Source organism: Cupressus sempervirens, chromosome 11, assembly GCF_028749045.1.
Source record: "Cupressus sempervirens isolate cs-2001-9-10 chromosome 11, ASM2874904v1, whole genome shotgun sequence".
NCBI lineage: Eukaryota > Viridiplantae > Streptophyta > Pinopsida > Cupressales > Cupressaceae > Cupressus > Cupressus sempervirens.
Window position 1 is genome coordinate 653,255,744 of NC_143128.1, and position 22,630 is coordinate 653,278,373.

A 22,630-nucleotide genomic window follows, 5' to 3' on the forward strand; every position below is an offset into this window, starting at 1 on the left:
TCTCCCCCCAATCTAGAAATTGAGTACCCTGCAGGATGATTTGGATAAAGAAATACCTCCATTCTTGAAAAGATTAGGCTTGTTGGAAACCTTTAGGTCTGTGTAACAATACCACCAAATCTCTTTCATTGTGTTGCATGTGCTCTCTTGTGAGTGGCTTGACAATCTTGACACTCCCTTTTGAAATTTTAATAACCAATTTCTAGCAATGACATTTTTGTATTGTTGTTTCTTCTCAGTGAAGCTAGTCACAGATAATGCAATGGGAAAATCAGAATAGGTCTTTTTTACTGGAATTTTCGTGACAGCTATAGTGGTTTTTCTGCTAGTAGATGACAAAGCATCCCCATTTGGCGTTCCTAATACACTTTTGCCTTGGGTCATATCTATTCATGCATTCGTTGATGAGCTCAGGACATATTATCACTGAAGGAAATGTTGCGCGTTCAACTACACCACTTGCTATGATTTTCTCCTCAAAGGACTCAACATTGTTTCTGGCTCTTTCTCTAAAGTCTTCTAAATCATAATATGCCATAAATGTATTCTGCCATTTAGGGGAGGAACATATCAAACTGGACTCATGCTAAAAAAATAGAGAGCTCTGGAAATATTGATCTTCCACTATACAATCTAGAGGTTACCAACTCAAGAGGCAATAACAGTTGGGCATCTATGCCATACAACAATTTGAATGGAGTCATGCCAATTGCTTTCTTCGGTGTGATCCTGTCAGCCCACAAACCCAAATAAAGTTTCTTATGCCAGTCTTTTGTGTTCTGGTTAAGGAATATGAGATCAGAGGTAGAAATTTACCTTATAAGTAATTGCCAGACAATGACAGATCAGATTGCTTTAACTCTGATATTGATCACAGCTGAGGTATAGATTAAATGCTTTGTATGAATTCTTGATGCCTTACTTATCTTTTGCTATTTCAATGAGTATTACTGATGCTTCCTCAATATTTGCAGGTTAACATATATATGTGCAGACCGCCAGTAGTAACATTTATTGTGTGATGTGTTTCCAACCAATCAAGGCACTCAATATATATAATCATGGGAATGGTCGTGTCTCATGTAGAGACAAGATTCTATGTGCCCTTTGGGCCCATAGGGTCATGTCTCTACATGAGTCAACCTTAATTACATTAGTTATGATATAATCACAATGTGCTCTAAATAACCTTAATCATGATCGGCGTCTTTATGTCTTATAATACTTGATCTCAGTCAGTGATATAGACTGATGATAACATGATAATGTAACTCACGGTTAATGGAAAATAGTGAGTAACAGAACCATCTCCATGACTTAAACAGATAGCACGATCATTGCATTTTGACAGAGACTGAACCAGATTGAATCATTTTGCATAATCAGTTTTGATACTCTCTCTTCATATATATGTGTGTGTGTGTGTGTGTGTGTGTGTGTGTGTGTGTGTATGTATATACATATATATACATGTTTATGTATACGAGTATCTCATGCTCCTTCTGAACCAGATATTGAATATCTGACAGATGCTACAAATTCAACACTCCCTCTTAGCGAGGGAGGATATGACCACCTCACAAAATGATGATTTAGATTCCATCCATCTAAGATTCAAATGCTCATCAACACAAATATCTGATATCCGACACATTCCAGTACAATAACCAGGTATAGTCTAGTAGATGTTTATCTTGATCTTAAGATACCATAGAATTATGATCTCCAGCTCATTCTGGGACTAAAGTAGTCTTATCATAATTCCTTTCTTTGTCATGAATTTTCACACAGTATAGGACAACAAGTCCTCATAGTCTTATTATGACAATGGATCAAGAACTTAACAAAAATATAACAAAACTAGTACCACGACCTCCAGCTCATCCCTGGGACAACAATAGGAGTCAACCATGATACTTTTGTTACCACACTATCTAGTACATTTTGGGACAACAATTTAATGAAGTCTATGACAACAGGTCAATCTATTGTTAAGGTCGTCATCTTACAATAGAGACCTAACATCTCATAAAATGAAAGATCATAACCTTTCATAAATAACCACATGTGCACAATAACCACATGTGCACAATAGTAACTCTTTAAACAACAAGAAAAGATATACATACATACATACATACATACATATATATATATATATATTACACAAAATTGAGAGATTATCTCGGGAGTTACAATTTTAGTTTTGTCATACCAAGTTTTCGTCTAAAGTATTCCACTTTCAACTTTGCAAGAGGTTTGGTGAATATGTCGGCAGACTGCTTTTCAGTGCTGATGTATTCGAACTTGATGACACCTCTACCTACCATATCTAGTGGACTGGTATCTCTATATGCTTTGATTTGTTATGGAAGACTGGATGCACTAAGAGTTTCATACAACTTTGATTATCACAATGTGTAATTGCAGGTTTTAGAGGCTTCCCAAAAAACCCAACCAGTAACTTCCTTAACCATACTGATTCTCGAGCTCCCATGGATGTAGCTATGTACTCTGCTTCAGTGGAACCGAAGGCAATAGAAGATTTCTTCTTACTAAACCATGATAACATTGCAGATTCAAGACTGAAACGACATCCTGTAGTGCTCTTCCGATTAGTAGAACATCTAGCCCAATCAGAATCTGAATATCGATGAATTTGTAACTCAACTTTGTCATATTTCAAACCAAGTTCAATAGTGCCTCACAAGTACCTCAGGTTGTGCTTTGCTGACATGAGGTGAATTTTCTTAAGTTCACACGTAAACTTAGTGCATTTGTGGCATAACAAATATCAGGACGGGTATTCACTAAGTACATTAATGATCCAATTATCTGTCTATAATATGTAGGATCAATGGCCTCTGACTCATGTGCCTCAACTTTGAGTTTAGAAAGATTTGTCTCCATATGTGGATAATGGTTTGCAGTCCATCATGCCAAATTTGTTCAATATGTTAGTGGTATACTTCCTTTGGTTTGGGAAAATGTATTCTTCCTTTTGTTTTACTTCTTATCCCAAAAAGTAGTGTAGAAGACCAAAATCTTTCATTTTGAATTCAGTTATGAGGTCTTTCTTTCATTTAACAACAAGATGGTCTTGGCCGGTTATCAGAAGATCATCAACATAGAGAACTAGTATTAACATATCTCCCTCTAATTTCTTGAAGTATATGTTACGATTTGCTTCATTTCTTGAATACCCAAATTTGACAAGATAACTATCTATTCTCTCATACCATGCCCCGGGGGCTTGCTTAAGACCATATAGAGCTTTCTTCAATTTACACACATGTGACTTCTTGTCATGAATAACAAATCCTTCTGGTTGTTCTAGGTATACTTCTTCATTAATGACTCTGTTTAGGAATGTTGTCTTTACATCCATCTGATGTACCTTCCAACATTTGGATGCAACTATTGCAATTATGGTTCTGACAAATATGTAACGAGCAAGCTGTGAAAATCCTCTGGCCACAAACCTGGCCTTGTATTTCTCAATGCTATTGTCAGGTGCCTGTTTTATTTTGAATAACCATCTTGAGGAAACAACTAATTTATCTTTAGGTCTTGGTACAATATCCCACACATCATTTTTCAATATAGATTGATATTCCTCAATCATGGCGTCCTTCTAGGCTTGGGATTTTAGGGCTTCTTCAACATTAGAAAGTTCATAATTTGAGGACTCATTTGTGTAACATAACGTGAATGATTTCTAGTCTTCTTGGTTTCTAGTTTAGTTCTTTTTTCCTTAGGAATATGAATATATATAGGACAACCGAAAATTCGTAGGTGACTTAGATTAGGTTTGTTCCCTGAGAAGACTTCTTTAGGTGTTATGTTTTCTCGAATTCCATGAGGGCATCTGTTCTGAATATATAGAATTGTATTGGATGCTTCGGCCTAGAATGTTATATGCATATTTTGATCATGCATCATAGCCTTAGCTGCTTCAATAATAGTTCTATTCTTCCTTTCTGCTACTCCATTCTATCGAGGATTATACGGTATCATATACTCCCTCTTAATCCCAATAGATATGCAAAATTCTTTAAAATTTTCAGAGATATATTCTCCACCATTTTTAGACCTTAGAGTTTTGAGCTTCTTGCCAATTTGATTTTCAACTAAGGCTTTGAATTCTTTGAATTCAGATAGAACCTCATTTGACTCTTTTAGTTTAAGGAAATATATCTAGGTTTTCTTAGAATAATCATCCACAAATATGATGTAATAAGAGTTTTCTCCTAATGAAGGTACTGACATGGGTCCACATTGGTCAGTATGATTGAGTTGAAGAATACTGTTTGATTTATGTTCACTATGATGAAAATGAGTTTTAGGGTTAATTCCTAGTGCACATCCCTTACATATTCCTTCATGTTTAGATTTAAGGTTAGGTAAGCCTTTTTACAATTTTCTCTATAGAAGGTAAAGGCTGGAAATTTAAGTGCCCTAGTCTTCTATGACAAATCTCATTTGTTTTCCCAATTTCATGGTTTAGGGCTAGATTTAGGGAATTACACAATTTTTTTAGGCTCCCTTCTCTAACTCCAATAGAAATACCATTTTTAATGTTTGAATGTTTTGACTAGCATCAAACTTTATTTTCTTGAAAAGCAATCTGATATCCTTGATCTGCTAGACCAGATGTAGAGATAGGTTTCTTTTGATTCTAGGAACAAATAGGACATCTTTTAAGTGCAAGTCAACTTTGGAATTCAGATGTACTGAACAGGTCACAATTCCTTTCACAGGATAAGTGGAGTTGTCTCCTTTAGTTACTTCTTTGATTGAATGCCCTTCAAGTGTTTCAAACTGATCTCTATATCCGGTGATATGCCTAGAGGGTCCACACTCCACAATCCAAGTGTTTCTATTATTGTTCAACTCACTTGATAAGGCAAGGAAGAATAATGAGCTTTCGCCTTCTTTGACTTTGACCATGTTGATCAGATTTTTCTTTCTTTCCAGAGAATACATGTGAATATGTCCAAATTTGTCACATTTATAACATTGGACTTTTGACAGATCTCTTTTCTTATAGGTTTTCTTTCCTCTCTTCCTTTTGAATTTTCCCTTCTTATTGCTTGATTTTGTATGTAATGCTTCTATTGTTAAGTGTCATTGATGTCAAATAGACTGTTTTCTAGATGAATATCAAATCATGAAATGAATATCTCATACATACCTGTGTGAATCTGAATACTCTGTTCTTCGCATTAGTGTTCTGTATAGACTCACAGCAAGCTTTGTGTCTAAAACTATGCGGTGGCTGGAAGATATCTTGATGATATTATACATAGGGTTGCATATCGGGTGATAGAACGATGTCATACAGACTGGTTATGAATGAACAATGTACAGGAACTGGTACATCATAGTTGAATATCAAAAGATACATTTGGCAGCCTCATCGTGCCAAAATTGTGAATATATAAAAGAAATAATCTTTGTGAAATAATCACATTCTTCATAGCGTATGTCAAAAAACTACAGGAAACGGCTGGAATAAAAGAAATTTGTTCAGAATGGACAATATATTTTACACAGGGTAGTACAGATGTAATTTTGTTTAGGCACGTAAAAGAAGATAATAAAAGACAAAAACATAAAAAGACAACCAGAAAAAGACAAAAGGGAACCAGAAAAAGACAAAATGAGCAAAAGGTTAAATGGGAATTACGTTGCAATGTTTTCCTAGTATCAGGTGCTGTCTGCGTGGCAACCCAATAAAATAAGAGGCAAATTTTGGTACACGCTGGAAGATGACTAAGCGGTCGAAGGCAATTTGAACATTAGTTTATGAAGCGGTGTGTTCAATCGTCATAACTTTTATATTAAAACCACCAAAACTCTTAAAAATAAAATGTTCGGTTTTGGAAACTGTGAGCAACTGAAGTAACTTGGGGCCTATGTATATTCGCGGGTGAAGTCATTGGAAGTGTGTGTGGAATGAAAACAAAATATATCAGTTGTATATTTTGCAAATGAAATCAGTTAAAAATCAGAAAAAAATATTATATGCAGCACATTGAAATATAAATAGAAAGACGATGCTAACAGGAGCATAAAGGAAGATGTGAAGAATTGTAGAAGTGTGCTGAAGATAGTTCATATCAAATAAAGAACTAATATCTTGCAAAATTACGAATGATGTTGAACTGAGTGATTTGAAGAGATATCAGGTATAGCTTAAAAGGTTTTGGTGTCTTATTGCTTATACACAGAAAATCTCTTCTAGAAATGGATCTGCATATTCAGATAACCAGTCTGCAATTACAAAGAGTCTTCATTTTATTCTGATTGAAACAGTAATGATTCTAGAATTTAATATTGTGATAAGATTTGATTTGGCTTAAAAGTTTATATGAATTAAACTCCAGCTTTGAAAAGGATATCAGTATACAGAGTTGGGATAATTCACTGAATGATTATCAAGTCTGTTTTATCAGAAGTGACAATATACAGAATTGGAGTATTTTTGCTGAATGTTTATCAGATCTATCAGATGATTGTTTCTGTGTGATACAAAAGGATATGAACTGTAATGGACCTTCAAAGTATTTGAAAGCTGTAACTGGTTAGATGCTCAAAACTTGTTGACTTGTTGCTCAAATTGAAAGAGTTGTAGCTTTGAAAGTAGGGGTTGTTGCTCCTTGGGTTGAAGCCTTTAAATTGTGACAGGTTGATTGAGACCGGATTAGGACAGTAGATCCTAGCAGCCTTTGTGTTGGTGGTTTTTCCCGAGTTGGGTTTCCACATTATATCTGGTGCATAGTCAATTGTCAATGCTTCTATATTTACTTTAATTGTTAGACGATGCTTACAAAGTAAATCAATCAGTAAATTAAATTGGTTAAAGATTTTCCACACGACTAATTCACCCCCCTCCTAGTAGTGTAATTGTGTTCTACAATTGGTATTAGAGCCAGTGCTTGTCAAAAGATTTAACCAATCTAAGTAGATCTTGGTAATAGAACACATGGTCAATTTAGAAGGAGCATCTTCAAACAAAGCACCTCTTTTTGATGGATTAAACTATGCCTTTTGGAATGTTAGGATGGAAAATTACATTGCGTCTATTGGGGATGATGTCTGGATGTTAGTTGAAAATGGTTATACCTTACCTAAAACACCTTTAACTGATGCTGCAGAAAAAAGAGATTATGAAAACAATGCAAAAGCAAGAAATGCTTTATTGTGTGGTCTAGCTAACAATGAATTCACTAAACTTATGCATTTTAAAACAGCTAAAGAAATTTGGGACAAACGAAAAGGTGTTTATGAAGGAGATGATAAAGTCAAACAAGCTAAATTGCAAACCTATACAGCTAGATTTGAAGAACTGAAAATGAAAGAAGAAGAAAGTATTGCTGAATATCTTTTGAGAGTAGATGAAGTCGTAAATTCAATCAAAGGCTGTAATGTCCCCGTTTTTGGCAGGTCTACTCAGTTGATGGAGTTAGCTCATCATAGCGACCCTTGTGAGCTGACTGGGTGTTTTGAGGGTCTTAGTTGTGGACTTACTGTTTTTAGTAAGTCTATTATTGACGGTTGCTATTTTTGGCAGTACTTTGGGTGGCTAGATAGTTGGTCGTCACTTGTAATTAATCAGGTTAATAATTGCATGAGCTCTTATTTATTTATTAATCATTGAGTTGCATTATTATAATAATGTTTATATTATTATAATAATAACTTTAAGAGATATTTTTAAAATGCGAGTTGGAAAGTTTCTAGTGGTGAGTTCTTTTGAGAAACTTACACAATTTCTGAAGTGGAGTTTTATGGAAACTTTGGCCAACAAAAGCTTATAGAAAACTCATTTCATTGGGAAAGGCATGCTTGACAAATATATATATTTTTTATGCCTTTGTGGCTTTTTCTGATTTCTGACTTGTGAGCCCTTGCTGAAGTATAAGGGTCTCATCTGAGAAGTTCTTGGCAATTGTGCTGAAGTATACAATTGGCCAACATTCTCCTACTATATTCCTGTAGCTAAGGAGAATAATTTTGAATTATATATTTTGCTTGCTCACACCATCTGGCTGAGGGTTTGAAGCTGATTGTGCTTTCCACAGCTGAGGTATTGTGGTTAAGCCTGAGAATTGTTCTAGTTGAATTGTCTTCCATGTCTGAATTTCCTGTTGCTTTGGAAGAAGATTTTGGTGCTGAGGGTTTTTGAGAAAGCTGGAATTTCTGAAAGTATGTCTATTGGTGTTTAGATTGGTTGCTGAAGTATAACGAATTGAAGGTTCTTTCCCTACTGTGTTTTCTTATGTCTGGGAAAAGAGGATTTCTACATATGCTGAATTGTTCAAGAATTATATTGAAAGTTAACATACACCTGGGGTCTGGAGAGTGGTTTGACTTGTGCTGAAGCGCTTTGATTTACTCGTCAGCAAATTGGATAGCATTACTGAGGTTGCCGTTCCTTATAGGGCAGCGTTTGGAGTTTCAGCAGGCCTGCGATAAACTTTCAGTGGCCTGTGAATGACTTTGGATGGCCTGTGTCTAACTAGAAAGGCCTGCAATTCATTTTATGAGGCCTGTGTTTACTTGTTTAGGCCTGCATCTGAGATTTAGAGGCCTTCGTTTGCTTTTAAGTTTTGTCACATCTTGGAGCCTGCGATTTCATTGTGGGTTTTGCATTTAGTTTTTGCACATGTGTTCAGATGTGTAAGAGGCTGTCAATTCAAGTGGGGTAGCGTCTGTATTTGGAAGGAACAACAACAGCCTATATTTCAATGGTGGTGATGATGTTGCATTTCCAGGTTTTTTGTTATTTAAAAAATATAGTGTATTATATATTGTTTGAAGCAAAGATGTTAATGGATAAACTTGGTAGTTTGGTGTGAATCATTTATCATTCCAGAATTAATTATTTTGCAATATTTATAGAGCAGAATTGGATATCAATATTTGGCATTCATCTATGCACAATTCTAGAACCAAATTAATTTGAATATTGTGGGCACTTAATTGCATTCTCTAGTTTGGTGTTCGAAATTCAGAATATCATTTTTGCAGTGATAATAGGGAAGCCTGTTAAATGTGAAGATCCACTGATTAGTGTGGAAATTGATGATTGTTTGAGTCATGACAGACAGGGGTTATTACAGTGGTATCAGAACTTGTTTGCAAAGTGTTTGACGAAATGTCAAACCACTGAATTATAAAAGAATTTTGTGTTTGACAAAGTTATAACTGGTTGGGGTTACTACAAAGGCTTAGGTGAAAAGGTGAAAGAACCAACTGCTCAAAAAGTTTTGCGATCTTTACTCCCTAGATATAATACAAATATATCTGCTATTGAAGAAGCTAGAGATTTGAGAAAACTTACAATACATGAAATACAAGGCAAACTAATAGCATATGAAATGAGGTTGCCAGGTGAAACATAAGTAAAAAGAGAACTTGCTTTCAACACTCCTAAGAAAGAATAGGTAGAAAGTTCTGAACTAGAGGACTTTGAGGAACAGTTAGTAAATTTGGTAAAAAGGTTCAAGAAGTTTAATAAGAAAAATCTCCAATGAAATGTTATAATTGTGGTAAAAATGGTCATTTTGCTGCTAAATGTCCTAAAGCTAATAATGACGAAGAAGATGTTTTTAAGAAATCACCTAGTTATAAGTCAAAGAAATCTTTAAAGAAAAAGAAAAGTTTGGTTATAAAAAATGAGAGTACTGATAGTGATGATTCTTGTAATGGCGAAACATTGTTTATGGCTTTAGGACCTTGTGCTAAAGATTCTAGCAATGGTGAATCAAGCAGTGGGTTAGAGGATGAAGTGTATCTTGAAGCAGAATTGGTATGTGCTCTAAAAGAAATTGGTCGTTTGAAGAAAATGGTGTCAGATAAGAGTCCTGAAACAAAGGCTGAAATAATTACAAATCTGAAACTAGAACTTGAAGAAACCAAAAGGAAATTAGATGTGGTAAATTCTGAACTAATTCTCAAAACTGAAAATTGTTCTAAGTTAGAAAGTGAGATAGTTGGTTTACGGAATGAAATCAAGAAGTTGACTTTGCTTTCTGACAAACAAATGAAATTTACAAAGAAATCAGAATTGCTAAGTGAAATGTTGTCTCAACAGTGAGATTGCAGTGTCAAAACAGGGGGAGGATTTGATAAAGCTGAAAGTTCAACTAATGTAATAGACAAAACAAACACTACAGTCAGAAAACAATTTCCTACAAGAAACTATTCATTTTTTGGCTATTATAACTTCTGTAATTATTTTGGTCATAAAGTAGCTAATTGCAGGATAATGCCGAGGTAGAGGATCAATTTTGTAAGTCCAAACTCTTTTGATGTCAAAAATAATTTCAATGTGGTTTGTTTCAAGTGCCAGAATCTAGAACATACTGCAAAGAATTGTCATTTACATATTGATGATTCAAGTAGCAAGCTTTGAATCATATGACTAGTGACAAGCAAATTTACCTCATTTGCAGATTGGAATGGTGGTTCAGTAAAGTTTGGGGATAAGTCTACAGTTCCAATTCGAGGAAAAGGCGCTTTGAAAATAAATGGTATGTTGAAGGTAAACAATGTTTGGTTTGTAGATGGATTAAAATAAAACTTGTTGAGTGTTAGTCAATTGTGTGATAATGGATATTCAGTAAACTTTGATGAAGAAGGCTGTGAAATTAGAGAGACTAGCTCGGGAGAGGTAATTGCGGAGGGTAAACGTACAAAGAGTAATGTCTATGATTTAAGAGAAGTAAAAAGAAGAAATTGCTTATTGAGTCAAACTAACGAGAGTTGGTTATGGCATCGGAGACTAGGACATGTTAACTTTGATAACCTTGTAAAAATCAGTTCCCTGAATTCAGTTAGATATATGCCTAAGATTGTGAAACCTAAAAGCATTGTTTGCAAAGAATGTCAACATGGAAAAAAAACTAAAGTAAGTTTCAAGCCTTAAGTAAGTTTCAAGCCATCAAGCCAACGGTTTTGGTGAGGCGTAGACCTCAGGCTTTAGCAACAAAGTAGGGCATGATATTATCAGAAGCCCCGGAATCAATAATGCAATTACTGAGTTTGTGGACATTCATGAATAATGAGACATAAAATGGATTAGGTATTTGTAGAGGAAGAAGAATCATTTGACATTAGTAGATAATTCGTCTTGAGACAAGGGTGATTCAAGAAAAGAAGCAAATAATTGGGCAACATGTGATTCACTATTTGCAAAATGTTGGGTATTGGACTGCATTTGAGAGAGCTCTCCATGAAAAATCTTCTCTAACTTGTTAATCTCTTTTGGATTTAATTTCAAATGCTTAGTAGGGGAGATGTGAATTTGAGAAGATTTACAAAATTCTACAAGGTCAAAAGATGACTCGGAATCAGACTTATGAAGTATATGAACTTTAGGGGGTTTAGAACAAGGATCAGAATTTCGCCCACTAGGTTGCTTGTTCTTGGCAAGAATTACCACTGTGGTCAAGAAACTTGGAGCTTTAAGATGCCTCTAGCTCCTAGTAAGAATGATGCTTGAAGGATCTTCCAGTTTTAGAAATACTTCATCTTATCTTTCCTAGTCGGACTTGTACTCTAGGAAATGAATTCTAGAGTTGCTATGATCCTATCTTTCCCAATTGGACTCGTATGTTAGGAAATGAATTCTAGAATCGCTATGACCCTCAGAATTCTTTTCATCCTCTATAGGCTCTCCCAACAGATCCTGAGTGGCATTCATTTGGGCATATGTAATCTTCTCCGACCATGTATTCCCATCATGATTCATGGTTAAATGGAAGGCATATAGATTTCCCCTTCTGGGGGAGGTGGGGAGCGGGATAAAATTTCTAGTCTTTGCTATGCCAGAGGGAGTTGTTGGGGGTTTTCCTACATTATTTTTGTTACATCGCAATTTTTGCCCTAAAATTTTAAATTGAATTATAGCCGTTGAACCCAATTTATTTCATGTGAATTTGAATTAGTTAATTATAGCCGTTGTTATAATATGTCAGTTTATGTCATGTGAAATTGAATCAGTTAGTTATAGCTGTGTTATAATATGTCAGTTATAGCCGTTACTTATGTTCATGTGAAATTGAATCAGTTAATTATAGCCGTTATATCGATCTAATGGTATTAGTTAATTCTAGCCGTTGTATTAATTTGTTCATGATCATGTGAAATAGAGTCAGTTAATTGTAGCCGTTGTACATATTTGATGAACAAGTCAGTTATCATGATGATTTTTAATTAACAATTTATAAATCTTGAATTGATGTTTTGGCAAGAATGTCATTTGAATGATTGCAGGATGAAGACCAGAGAGAGGGGAAGCATTGCGAAACGAGGTCATCGGAAGGGGATGGTCATAAGGTTTGGTCATCAGATGTGACAGGTTTGACCTAAAAACCACCCTGGCAAGATTATCAGTACTTGGCAACATAACTTAATGGTGGAACCGCATGAGCTATAAGTAAAAACAATATATATTAAAAACAATACAAAATAAATAGAAGTTCTTACCTTTAAGAAATTATCAAATAATAATATCATTTAAATATTATTTTATTCGCTTAACTATGATCATAGGTAAATAATTATAAAGTGGCATCACTACAGTAAATTCATTAATCCAATAATGCCACCTTACAATTATGTACCTATAAACTTAATCAAGAAAATAAGATAATATAAATAATATTAAATATTTAAATAAACTTCATCTTCTTTCTTTTTAATTTTTCCCTCTTTATTTTCTTTCTAGCCGATTGAATAAAGAATTGAGTATGATCTTTTGTAACTACTGAGTAGTCGTAAGGTCGGCTCAAACTTATTTACGCACCCTTTGTTGTGTATCGGAAAACCACTGTTGAATCATTTACCTTTCATGCTCGAGTTGTCACTTTTTCCAGAATATTGTGTCATTAGCACTGAAGCCTAATAGCATTGCATTCCTATTTATTATTACCAATCACGTTGCATACAGAACAGAGAGGCGAATTAAAGCCAAGCGGGAGTCTTCTCTGATTACGGTGACAATGTCTCATGTAAGACGTGTTCTTCCCTTTTTCATTTATTACCTTTTTGTTATGCTGAGTCAGCTTTATGTAAATCCATCATAAAATTCGTTGTTTCCAAGTAATAATTGCAAGTTTGTCGTTTTCCTCAATTGAAAGAGAACTCGAACTGTATTAAGGTCAAAACGCATTTCATTCAGTCCAACTCTTAAATGTTAATGTTACTTGATATTAGATGAAGCCGACTGCAGTCATTAATCTAGTTTAATATATCTTTCAAGATTAATCGACTGCCATAGTATTGTTTTAGATATAAGATTGTCATCATCATAATATTCGAACTTGTATTACTCTGCAAATTTCCTTGAATGATTATTTGCTAGATAAAAGATGTTAAACAATATGGAATAATGTTCAAATCTGAGATGAGTAATAGATCCAAGTACCAAGGAATTCACAGGCTAAGAGCTAGAATATTGTGAAGAAGGTACAAGATATATTTTAAAAGTTAATTGATGGCACCAAGGAATCACCGGCTAGATGGCCTGATTATGGTGAAGAGGTGTAGAAGAACCTGTAAAAGAAATATACAAGAATGAAATCAGTACCAATATTACATAAATAAACTAACATGTTTAGCTCATGCAAGTTCCACTTTTGAAATTAGTTGTCAAGCTGAGTGGTGGAGATCGGGTTATAAACCTATATTTTGAAATCCTTGGCTAGGGTGGAATTAGGCAGACTTGTCAGAACAATTGATCTTGTTGTTGTCCAAATTCAGTTATCCCATCGGATAATTGCTGGGACCTCAACCCACCTTAATACTCTGATGGTTGGATCAATGAACATCCCAAGCTCGACCTCGGGGTAGGGAGGGCCGTTCTATTAAATTAGAACCTGTGGGGATAAGTAAAAGGTCCATGGCTGGGAGGTTAATGTCATGTCCCCTATTTTGAGTAAATCGATTTAATAATAAATTACAATATAATTTATTATTAAATTAAAAATGAGAATATTATATAACATTATAAATAAATTAAATAAATAATGATAAATATTAATTCATAAATCTATTATGAATATGATATCATAATATGTATAAGATAACTATATATATATATATATATATATATATATATATATAATAAAAGAATAAATAATGTATTACAATATAGTTTAACCATATTAAATCATTATTATGAACTAAAATAAACAAATAAAATATTTTTAGTATGATAATAATTTATGATAATATATTTACTAATATGTTATTTATAGATAATCATAGTATATTGATAATATATGAATACATATATGAACAAAGTAATTATAATAAGCTAAAAGTCACCACCCATCTAAGAGACATGATCCATCTCTTGTGGCATTTACATAGGGCAGATCTCACCTAAAAGGAAGGGGGGAATGAAGAACAAAGTGGTAGAAAATATACACCCAGGTTGGGAACTATCGAACGTTAAAAAGGAGGAAGAATAAGCGTTGCTAGTAGAACGGACATTTAGGAGAGAAGAAGCAACGCTACAGACAAGAGAATAGGATAGAGAACAATTAAACAAATATCATCGAACATCCCAGTTACAAGATAAGATATATCAACAACAGCAATGAATCCAATGCAAGTAATTATAGACTAAGTGATTTGAAGGATAGACAAGGTACAAATGAGGTTGTAGCTTGACTTAAAAACTGAATCGCATAGAGCCAAGGAAGATTAATGGAGTTTAAGCAGCACAAATCATTCCTATTCAGTAAGCAAAGACCATATACACGAGACAATACACTCAGATCAATGCCAAGAATAAATCGCGTAGGAGAAATACACACACAACAGACACTAACGTAATTGGACAACCTGTATCGGCACCAGCAAAGATAAAACAACACGTTGAAATCTTTGATCGAACATCAGCTTTTAAGAGTCATATAATTGTTCATGGATGAAGAATTGTGAAAGAGGATATGTAATCGTTCTTTATATAGAATCACAAAAGACAATAACCTTTCTTTGATAAAAGAGATCACAGACCACTCAAGGGAGTTACACCAACAATTGTGGAAATTAGAAAGGCACCGTAGACCACACAGCATAGCAGTTTGAAGTGAGGAATATACAATAGCAGTATATCCAACATAATATATGAGTATTATCAAACTTTCTTATTCAAGTAATTCATATCTACTATATTAACAAGGAAATTGCTTGATTAATGTTCAGAATTCTAAGATCATCAAGACATGGGACATTACAGTTAAGCCTATGTTAATGCTTCTCCTCTCACCAAAGCCAAAGCTTGGACAATCAATTAAGGAAGCTTCACACAAAATCTGAATGCTCTTTAACAAACCTGTAAGTTTAGTATTTCTTTTCAAGTTTATTAGTCATTTACTTTAAAGATAGATAATTCAAGATAGAATGTAGTTATCTCTATTTTTCTTTCATTACAATCGGTTGAATAAAAGAATTAGTTAAGTATTTATTTTTCATCTGATCAAGTAAATTATCAGTTATTGTTATCAATGTAATTCTTGATAGATTAGAATTGCAACTTAGATTTATTTTCAGTTTATACCATTATTGGAAAGCTTTGTCATGTGAATGATAAATAGAAATTGGTTAGTTAAATAATGAAATTTAGTTAGTAAGAAACCGACTGTTACACATGGTATTAGAGCGTTGGGTTCAGCACCGAACATAGGGCACATCACCTTCGTTTAAATTTAATAAAATTGAAAATTGATTGCAGGATGTTAGTATGTAGAACACCTCGCAAGAAAACTCGACATCCTATTTTTCCTTACCTCATTAAGAATATGACTAATTATGATTACTCTTGCTGTTCCAAACCTCAAGATAATGAAACACTGAGCCAAGCTATTCAATGATGAAGAAGGAGAGAATCCGATGGACTCCTGTCAAGAAGGCAGCATATAGGAACAAACTGATTCAGAACTGGAATGCTCAACAGAGTAGGCCCCTCCTCCATTTTCATAGGTCATGGATGGTATGAGACATGTACCTGATAGAATCAGATGCTGTAAAACAAGAATAAAGATATTCTATAAATGTAGACTACCTCAATAGAGGAATTTTGTAAATAAAGATTTTCTTAGTCAAGCAATGGAAATGAATTTTGCTTTGTCGAGCAATGGATATGATTTTGTAAATAAAGATTTTCTTAATCGAGCAATGGAAATGAATTTTGCTTTGTTGAGGAATGGATATGATTTTGTAATTAAAAGATTTTCTTATTCGAGCAACGGAAAAGAATTTTGCTTAGTCAAGCAATATAAATGAAATTTGTAATTGAGGATTGCTTAGTTGAGCAATGAAAATAAAACTTGTTATTGAAAATGTTTTTTTTTGCAAACAATGAGAAATTTTGAACAATAGAAAATAAATTTTCTTTTGCTTAGTTCAGTAATGAAAACTAAACTATAAACTTAACTGTGTAAACTAACAGTTGAAAGACCTAAAATACAACATGAGTAACTACGAGAATGCAAAAAACGAAGAGATAGTTCGTGAGAACCATCAATCGTCCAACGAATTGTTACTTCAAATTTTACAAGAAACACAACTAAAACTAGAAACTATGGAAAGAAGAATGAGTGAGATGGCAGCCCAGATGGGGCAACATCGCGAGGAAGTGCAAGACACACCCAGGGCTGAGACAGAAGTCTCCGAACATAATAAAACTCCCTCCCCTAAACAAGCTGATAAACAAAAGAAAAAGGAAATCGTGGCTGATTTATCAGCAGATATTAAGAAAATTAAACCCCCTATGTTCTCTAGTATTGAGTCTGGAGAAAAAGCTGGAGCATGGCTGACAGAAATGGAACAATACTTTGAAATTCAAAACTTTTCAGAGACCTCAAAGGTAGTTTGGGGCATATACCAATTCACCGAGGAAGCAGCAACTTGGTGGGGAAACACCAAGATGGAACCAAACATTAGATCTACTAACATCACATGGGAAAAGTTCGTAAACATATTTAGGACGCGATGGCTGCCTCAAACTTTCTATGATCAGAAACTCATGGAATTTTAGAATTTGAGACAGGGGGATTTGTCAATTCATAAATACTGGGAGAAGTTCACTAGGTTGCTTAAATACGTACCACCATACCAACAAGACACCAACCTGAAAGTGAGAAAGTTTATCATGGAACTAAATAACAGGATAGGGGGAGCCGTAGATGTACTTGCACCATGAACCATGGAAGAGGGCTTAGAAAAAGTTGTCCAACAAGAACATAAGGTTAAAAAGGATGATTCTATTCGGGACAATAAGAGAAAGACCATCTGGAATTCAGAAGGCACTGAATTTGGACCACCAAGAAAACAGTTTAGGGACTATGAGAACAACAGACCTGAGAACAAAAGCAGTGGAACTAAAGACATCAAAGGAAATTTTCATATGAACAAAAGTGAGAGGAATAATGAAAAAAGAGGACCACAAGGGGGTTGTTATATTTGTGGAGGGAACCACTATAAGAAGCAGTGTCCTAACTTTATTCAGCCACAATGCCCATCTTTGCCACAACAACAACAGGGTTTTCAGCAAAGGATTCACGCAACCTTGGATAACAGACAAGCGGAGCAGCAAATAGGTCCCATCGGAACGCCGGGTAAGATTTACGGAAACCCCGTGACTATACTCATTGATACTGGAGCAACTAAATGTTTTATATCACCTAGAATCTTAAGTAGATTTCCAAAAAGATCTGGTTTTATGGAAAAATCATGGACAGTCGAATATGCAAACCAGTCAAGGGCCAAGGTAGAGCAATGTCTGTTTGAAGCTCATGTTGATTTCATGAACTTCTCCATGGAACTGAATTTATATGTAGCTCCGCTAGGATCTTACGACATTATCATTGGAATTAATTGGCTTAGTGAACATAAGGCTAAGGTAGATTGCCTTGCCAAAACCGTCAATTGTGTGGATGATAGAGGTAGACCCACAAGTATTTCAGGGATCAAGCATGAAATTAGAGCTCAACAGATTTCAACAATGCAACTTAAGCGATATGGAAGGAAAGGCTGTGAAATATTTGCAGTAAGAGTTGAAGATACAAGAAAAACCACTTATGGGGATGATTATATTTATGAAGATGGAGAAATTAAGCAAAAATTAAAAGAATCATTCAAAGAAAAATATCCCTATTTGAGGAACTGTCAAGATGTGTTTCCTGAAGAACTTCCGAGATTACCTCCTTCCCCAAAATTTGATTTCACCATAGATTTGTTACCAGGAGCTGAACCCATATCCCAAGCCCCATTCATAATGACCACTATAGAGTTAATGGAGTTACAAATTCAACTACAGGATATGCTAGATAAGAAGATGATACGACCTAGTGTTTCACCATGGGGAGCCCCTGTATTATTTGTTAAAATGGAGGATGGAACCATGAGGCTATGTATAAACTACAGGATGCTCAATAAGGTGACCATCAAAAATCGATATCCATTACCTAGGATAGATGATCTATTTGACCAAATGAAGGGTGCGACTGTGTTTTCAGAAATTGATCTAAGATCCGGATATCATCAACTACGAATTAAGGAAGAGGACATACATAAAACTACTTTCAGAACTAGATATGGACATTATGAGTTTACGGTATTGCCGTTTGGATTAATTAATGCCCCTATGGCCTTCATGAACTTAATGAACAGTATATTTCAGGATTATTTGGACAAATTTGTATTGGTTTTTATAGATGATATTCTGATATATTCCAAAAGTGAAGAATTTCAGAAGCACTTAGAGATAGTACTACAAAGACTTAGAGAACATAAGTTATATGGGAAATTATCACAGTGTGCTTTCTATCAAAAAGAAATTTAGTACCTAGGGCATATTATTTTGGCACAGGGTATAGCAGTAGACCCATCTAAGATTAAAGCAATTAAAAAATGGCCCATACCTAGAAACGTATTTGAAGTCAGGAGCTTCATGGGATTAGCTGGATTTTACAGAAAATTTGTCAGGAACTTTTCAAGGATAGCCTATCCGATCACTTCACTTCAGAGGAAAGGAAAGAAATTTGTTTGGACAGAAAAATGTCAATTAGCCTTTGAGTTTTTGAAAGAAAAATTGACTACTGCACCTATTTTAAGGGTGCCCGATCCACAGAAACTGTTTGTGGTAATCACTGATGCTTCAGGTGAAGGTTTAGGGGGTGTATTAATGCAAGAAGAACAAGTCATTGCTTATGAGTCTAGGAAGCTGAAAAATTATGAACAAATTTATGCTCCTCATAATCTAGAATTAGCAGCCATAGTACATGCTTTACAGATGTGGAGGCATTATTTAATTGGAAAACCTTTTGAGCTCCGATCCGATCATCAAAGCTTAAAATATATTTTTACTTAGCAAAATTTGAATGCTAGACAAAGGAGATGGTTAGAATTTTTAGCAGATTATGAGTTTGACATAAGCTACATTAAAGGAAAAGAAAATAAGGTGGTTGATGCCTTAAGTCGGAGAAGACATATTTCAACAATGATTAAGGTAAAATTTCAATTAAGGGACCAGATTTTACAATATTTGGAGCATGATGAGCTTTATGCAGAAATCAGCATGGCACTTATTAGAGATCTGCAGGACCCCAAGCATTCGGATTTTAACTTAGAAGAAGATGGATTGTTGAGATATCGCCACAGAATTTATGTACCCAATCATCCTGAGCTACGAAGATTAATTTTAGGTGAGTATCAATCAGCCCCATATTCAGGACACCCGGGAGTAACAAAAATGTTATTTGACATAAAACCCTTATACTTTTGGAAGGGAATGAAAAGCGAGATAATTGAGTTTGTAGCAAGATGTTTAGAGTGTCAGAGTGAAAGTGGAACATCGATACCTAGTAGGATTGTTGCACCCAAATGAGGTACTTGAATGGAAGTGGCAAGTAATATCCATGGACTTTGTACAAGGGTTGCCTATGACCCGGAATCGACACAACACTATTTTGGTCGTAGTTGATAGATTGACTAAGGTTGCACATTTTATTCCAGGGAATTTATTTGATGGAGCACCTGAGATAGCCCATAAGTTCATAAAATAAATTTTCAGATTAGACGGGATCCTAGAGAAAATTATTTTAGATAGGGATACTAGTATAAGTTCTAGATTTTGGCAAACACTGTTTCAGCCTTGGCCACTAAATTAAATATAAGTTCAGTCTATCATCCTGAGACAGATGGTCAGATAGAGCAAGTAAATCAAGTTTTAGAGGACCTCCTAAGGGTTTATTGCATGGATCGGCAGTATCAATGGGAAATGTACTTACCTTTGGTCGAATTCGCATATAATAACTCATCTTAGTCTTCTATTAAGATGACTCCTTTTGAGGCCTTGTATGGCCATAAATGCAGAACTCCAGTAAGTTGGAATCGATTAGAAGACAGGGTTATTGTCGGGCTGGAAATGCTTCAAGAGATGGAAGAACAAGTACTTCAGATCCGTCAGAGGTTGAAAGACGCAAATGACAGGTAGGAAAGTTACGCTGATGCTAAAAGAGGACCCAGAGAATTCATTGTAGGGGACAAGGTGTTACTAAGAGTTAAGCCTCAGAAGAGTACTATCAAGTTTGGCAAGAATGTTAAATGGGCCCCCAGATATGTAGGACCTTTCGAAGTTTTGGAGGTTGTTAACCCAGTGGCCTACAGGATTGCTTTACCACCAGGCCTTGCCAGGATGCATAATGTCTTCCATGTGTCTTACCTTAAGAAGTTTGTTAGTCACCATAAGCACATGATTGATTGGAAATTGTTGCAAGTGTGAGAGCCAAGAGTGGTAGAGGTAAAACCGCTTAGAATACTCGAGGTACGTAAGCTGCGCTTATGAAATCGAGAGGTAACTTAGTGCAAGGTCTAGTGGGACCAGTATATAGAAGATAATGTCACTTGGGAAGATTATCATGATATTTTTCAGAAATATCCCTATCTTTTCACAGAGATTGAAATCTGAATATTTCATTTCTTTTATTTAATCTGTTAAATACAATTTGATACGATTTCATCATGGACGATGAAAAACCTAAGGGTTGGGTATGTTACATCCCAATTTTTGCCCTAAAATTTTAAATTGAATTATAGTTGTTGAACCCAATTTATTTCATGTGAATTTGAATCAATTAATTATAGTTGTTATAATATGTTAGTTATAGCCGTTACTTATGTTCATGTGAAATTGAATCAGTTAATTATAGCCGTGTTATAATATGTCAGGTATAGCTGTTACTTATGTTCATGTGAAATTGAATCAATTAATTATAGTTGTTGTATCGATCTAATGGTATTAGTTAATTCTAGCCATTGTATTAAGTTATTCATGATCATGTGAAATAGAGTTAGTTAATTGTAGCCGTTGTACATATTTGATGAACAAGTCAGTTATCATGATGATTTTTAATTAACAATTTATAAATCTTGAATTGATGTTTTGGCGAAAATGTCGTTTGAATGATTGCAGGATGAAGACCGGAGAGAGAGGGGAAGCAATGCGAAATGAGGTCGTCAGAAGGGGATGGTCATAAGGTTTGGTCATAAGATGTGACAGGTTTGACCTAAAAACCACCCTGGCAAGATTATCAGTACTTGGCAACATAATTTCATGGTGGAACCGCATGAGCTATAAGTAAAAGCAATATATATTAAAAACAATACAAAATAAATATAAGTTCTTACCTTTAAGAAATTATCAAATAATAATATCATTTAAATAGTATTTTATTCACTTAACTATGATCATAGATAAATAATTATAAAGTTGCATCATTACATTAAATTCATTAATCCAATAATGCCACCTTACAATTACGTACCTATGAACTTAATCAAGAAAATAAGATAATATAAATAATATTAATTATTTAAATAAACTCTTCATCTTCTTTCTTTTTAATTTTTCCCTCTTTATTTTCTTTCTAGCCATTTGAATAAAGAATCAAGTATGATCTTTTGTAATTGCTGGGTAGCCATAAGGTTATAAACCCACATTTTGAAATCCTTGGCTAGGGTGGAATTAGGTAGACTTGCTAGAACAATGGATCTTGTTGTTGTCCAGACGCTTCAATTATCCTGTCGGATAATTGTTGGGACCTCAACCCACCTGAATACTCTGATGGCTGGATCAATGAACATCGCAAGCCCGACCTCAGGGTAGGGAGGGCCGTTCTATTAAACAAACTGTGGGGATAAGTAAAAGGTCCGCGATTGGGAGGTTAAGCCTATTTTAATATTTCTTCTCTCACCAAAGCCAGAGCTTGGACAACCAATTAAGGAAGCTTCACACAAAATCTGAATGCTCTTTAAAAAACCTGTAAGTTTAGTATTTCTTTTCAAGTTTATTAGTCATTGACTTCAAAGATAGATAATTCAAGATAGAACGTAGTTATCTCTGTTTTCCTTTCATTACAATCGGTTGAATAAAAGAATTAGTTAAGTATTTATTTTTCATCTGATCAAGTAAATTATCTGGTATTGTTATCAATGTGATTCTTGATAGATTAGAATTGCAACTTAGATTTATTTTCAGTTTATACCGTTATTGGAAAACTTTGTCCTGTGAATGATAAATAGAAATTGGTTAGTTAAATAATGAAAT

General features: G+C 34.6%; 1 protein-coding gene across 23 annotated transcripts in view; it reads left to right on the forward strand.

Annotated features, from left to right (window-relative positions):
- The window catches only part of LOC149531465 (uncharacterized), a 183,313-nt gene that overhangs the window by 153,795 nt on the left and 6,888 nt on the right, over positions 1–22,630 (forward strand). For 9 of the 23 annotated variants that reach the window (XM_089807951.1, XM_089807934.1, XM_089807935.1 and 6 more), the window contains one exon: positions 12,286–12,370. The exons of 10 other annotated variants lie outside the window; for them this stretch is intronic. In XM_089807951.1, coding sequence (XP_089664077.1) covers positions 12,286–12,370 — 85 coding nt within the window. Of the gene's footprint in view, positions 1–10,463; positions 10,542–12,285; positions 12,371–21,496; positions 21,584–22,630 lie in introns of all 23 variants that reach the window. 4 more of the 23 variants (XR_016358326.1, XR_016358328.1, XR_016358327.1 and 1 more) reach the window with 3 other exon arrangements.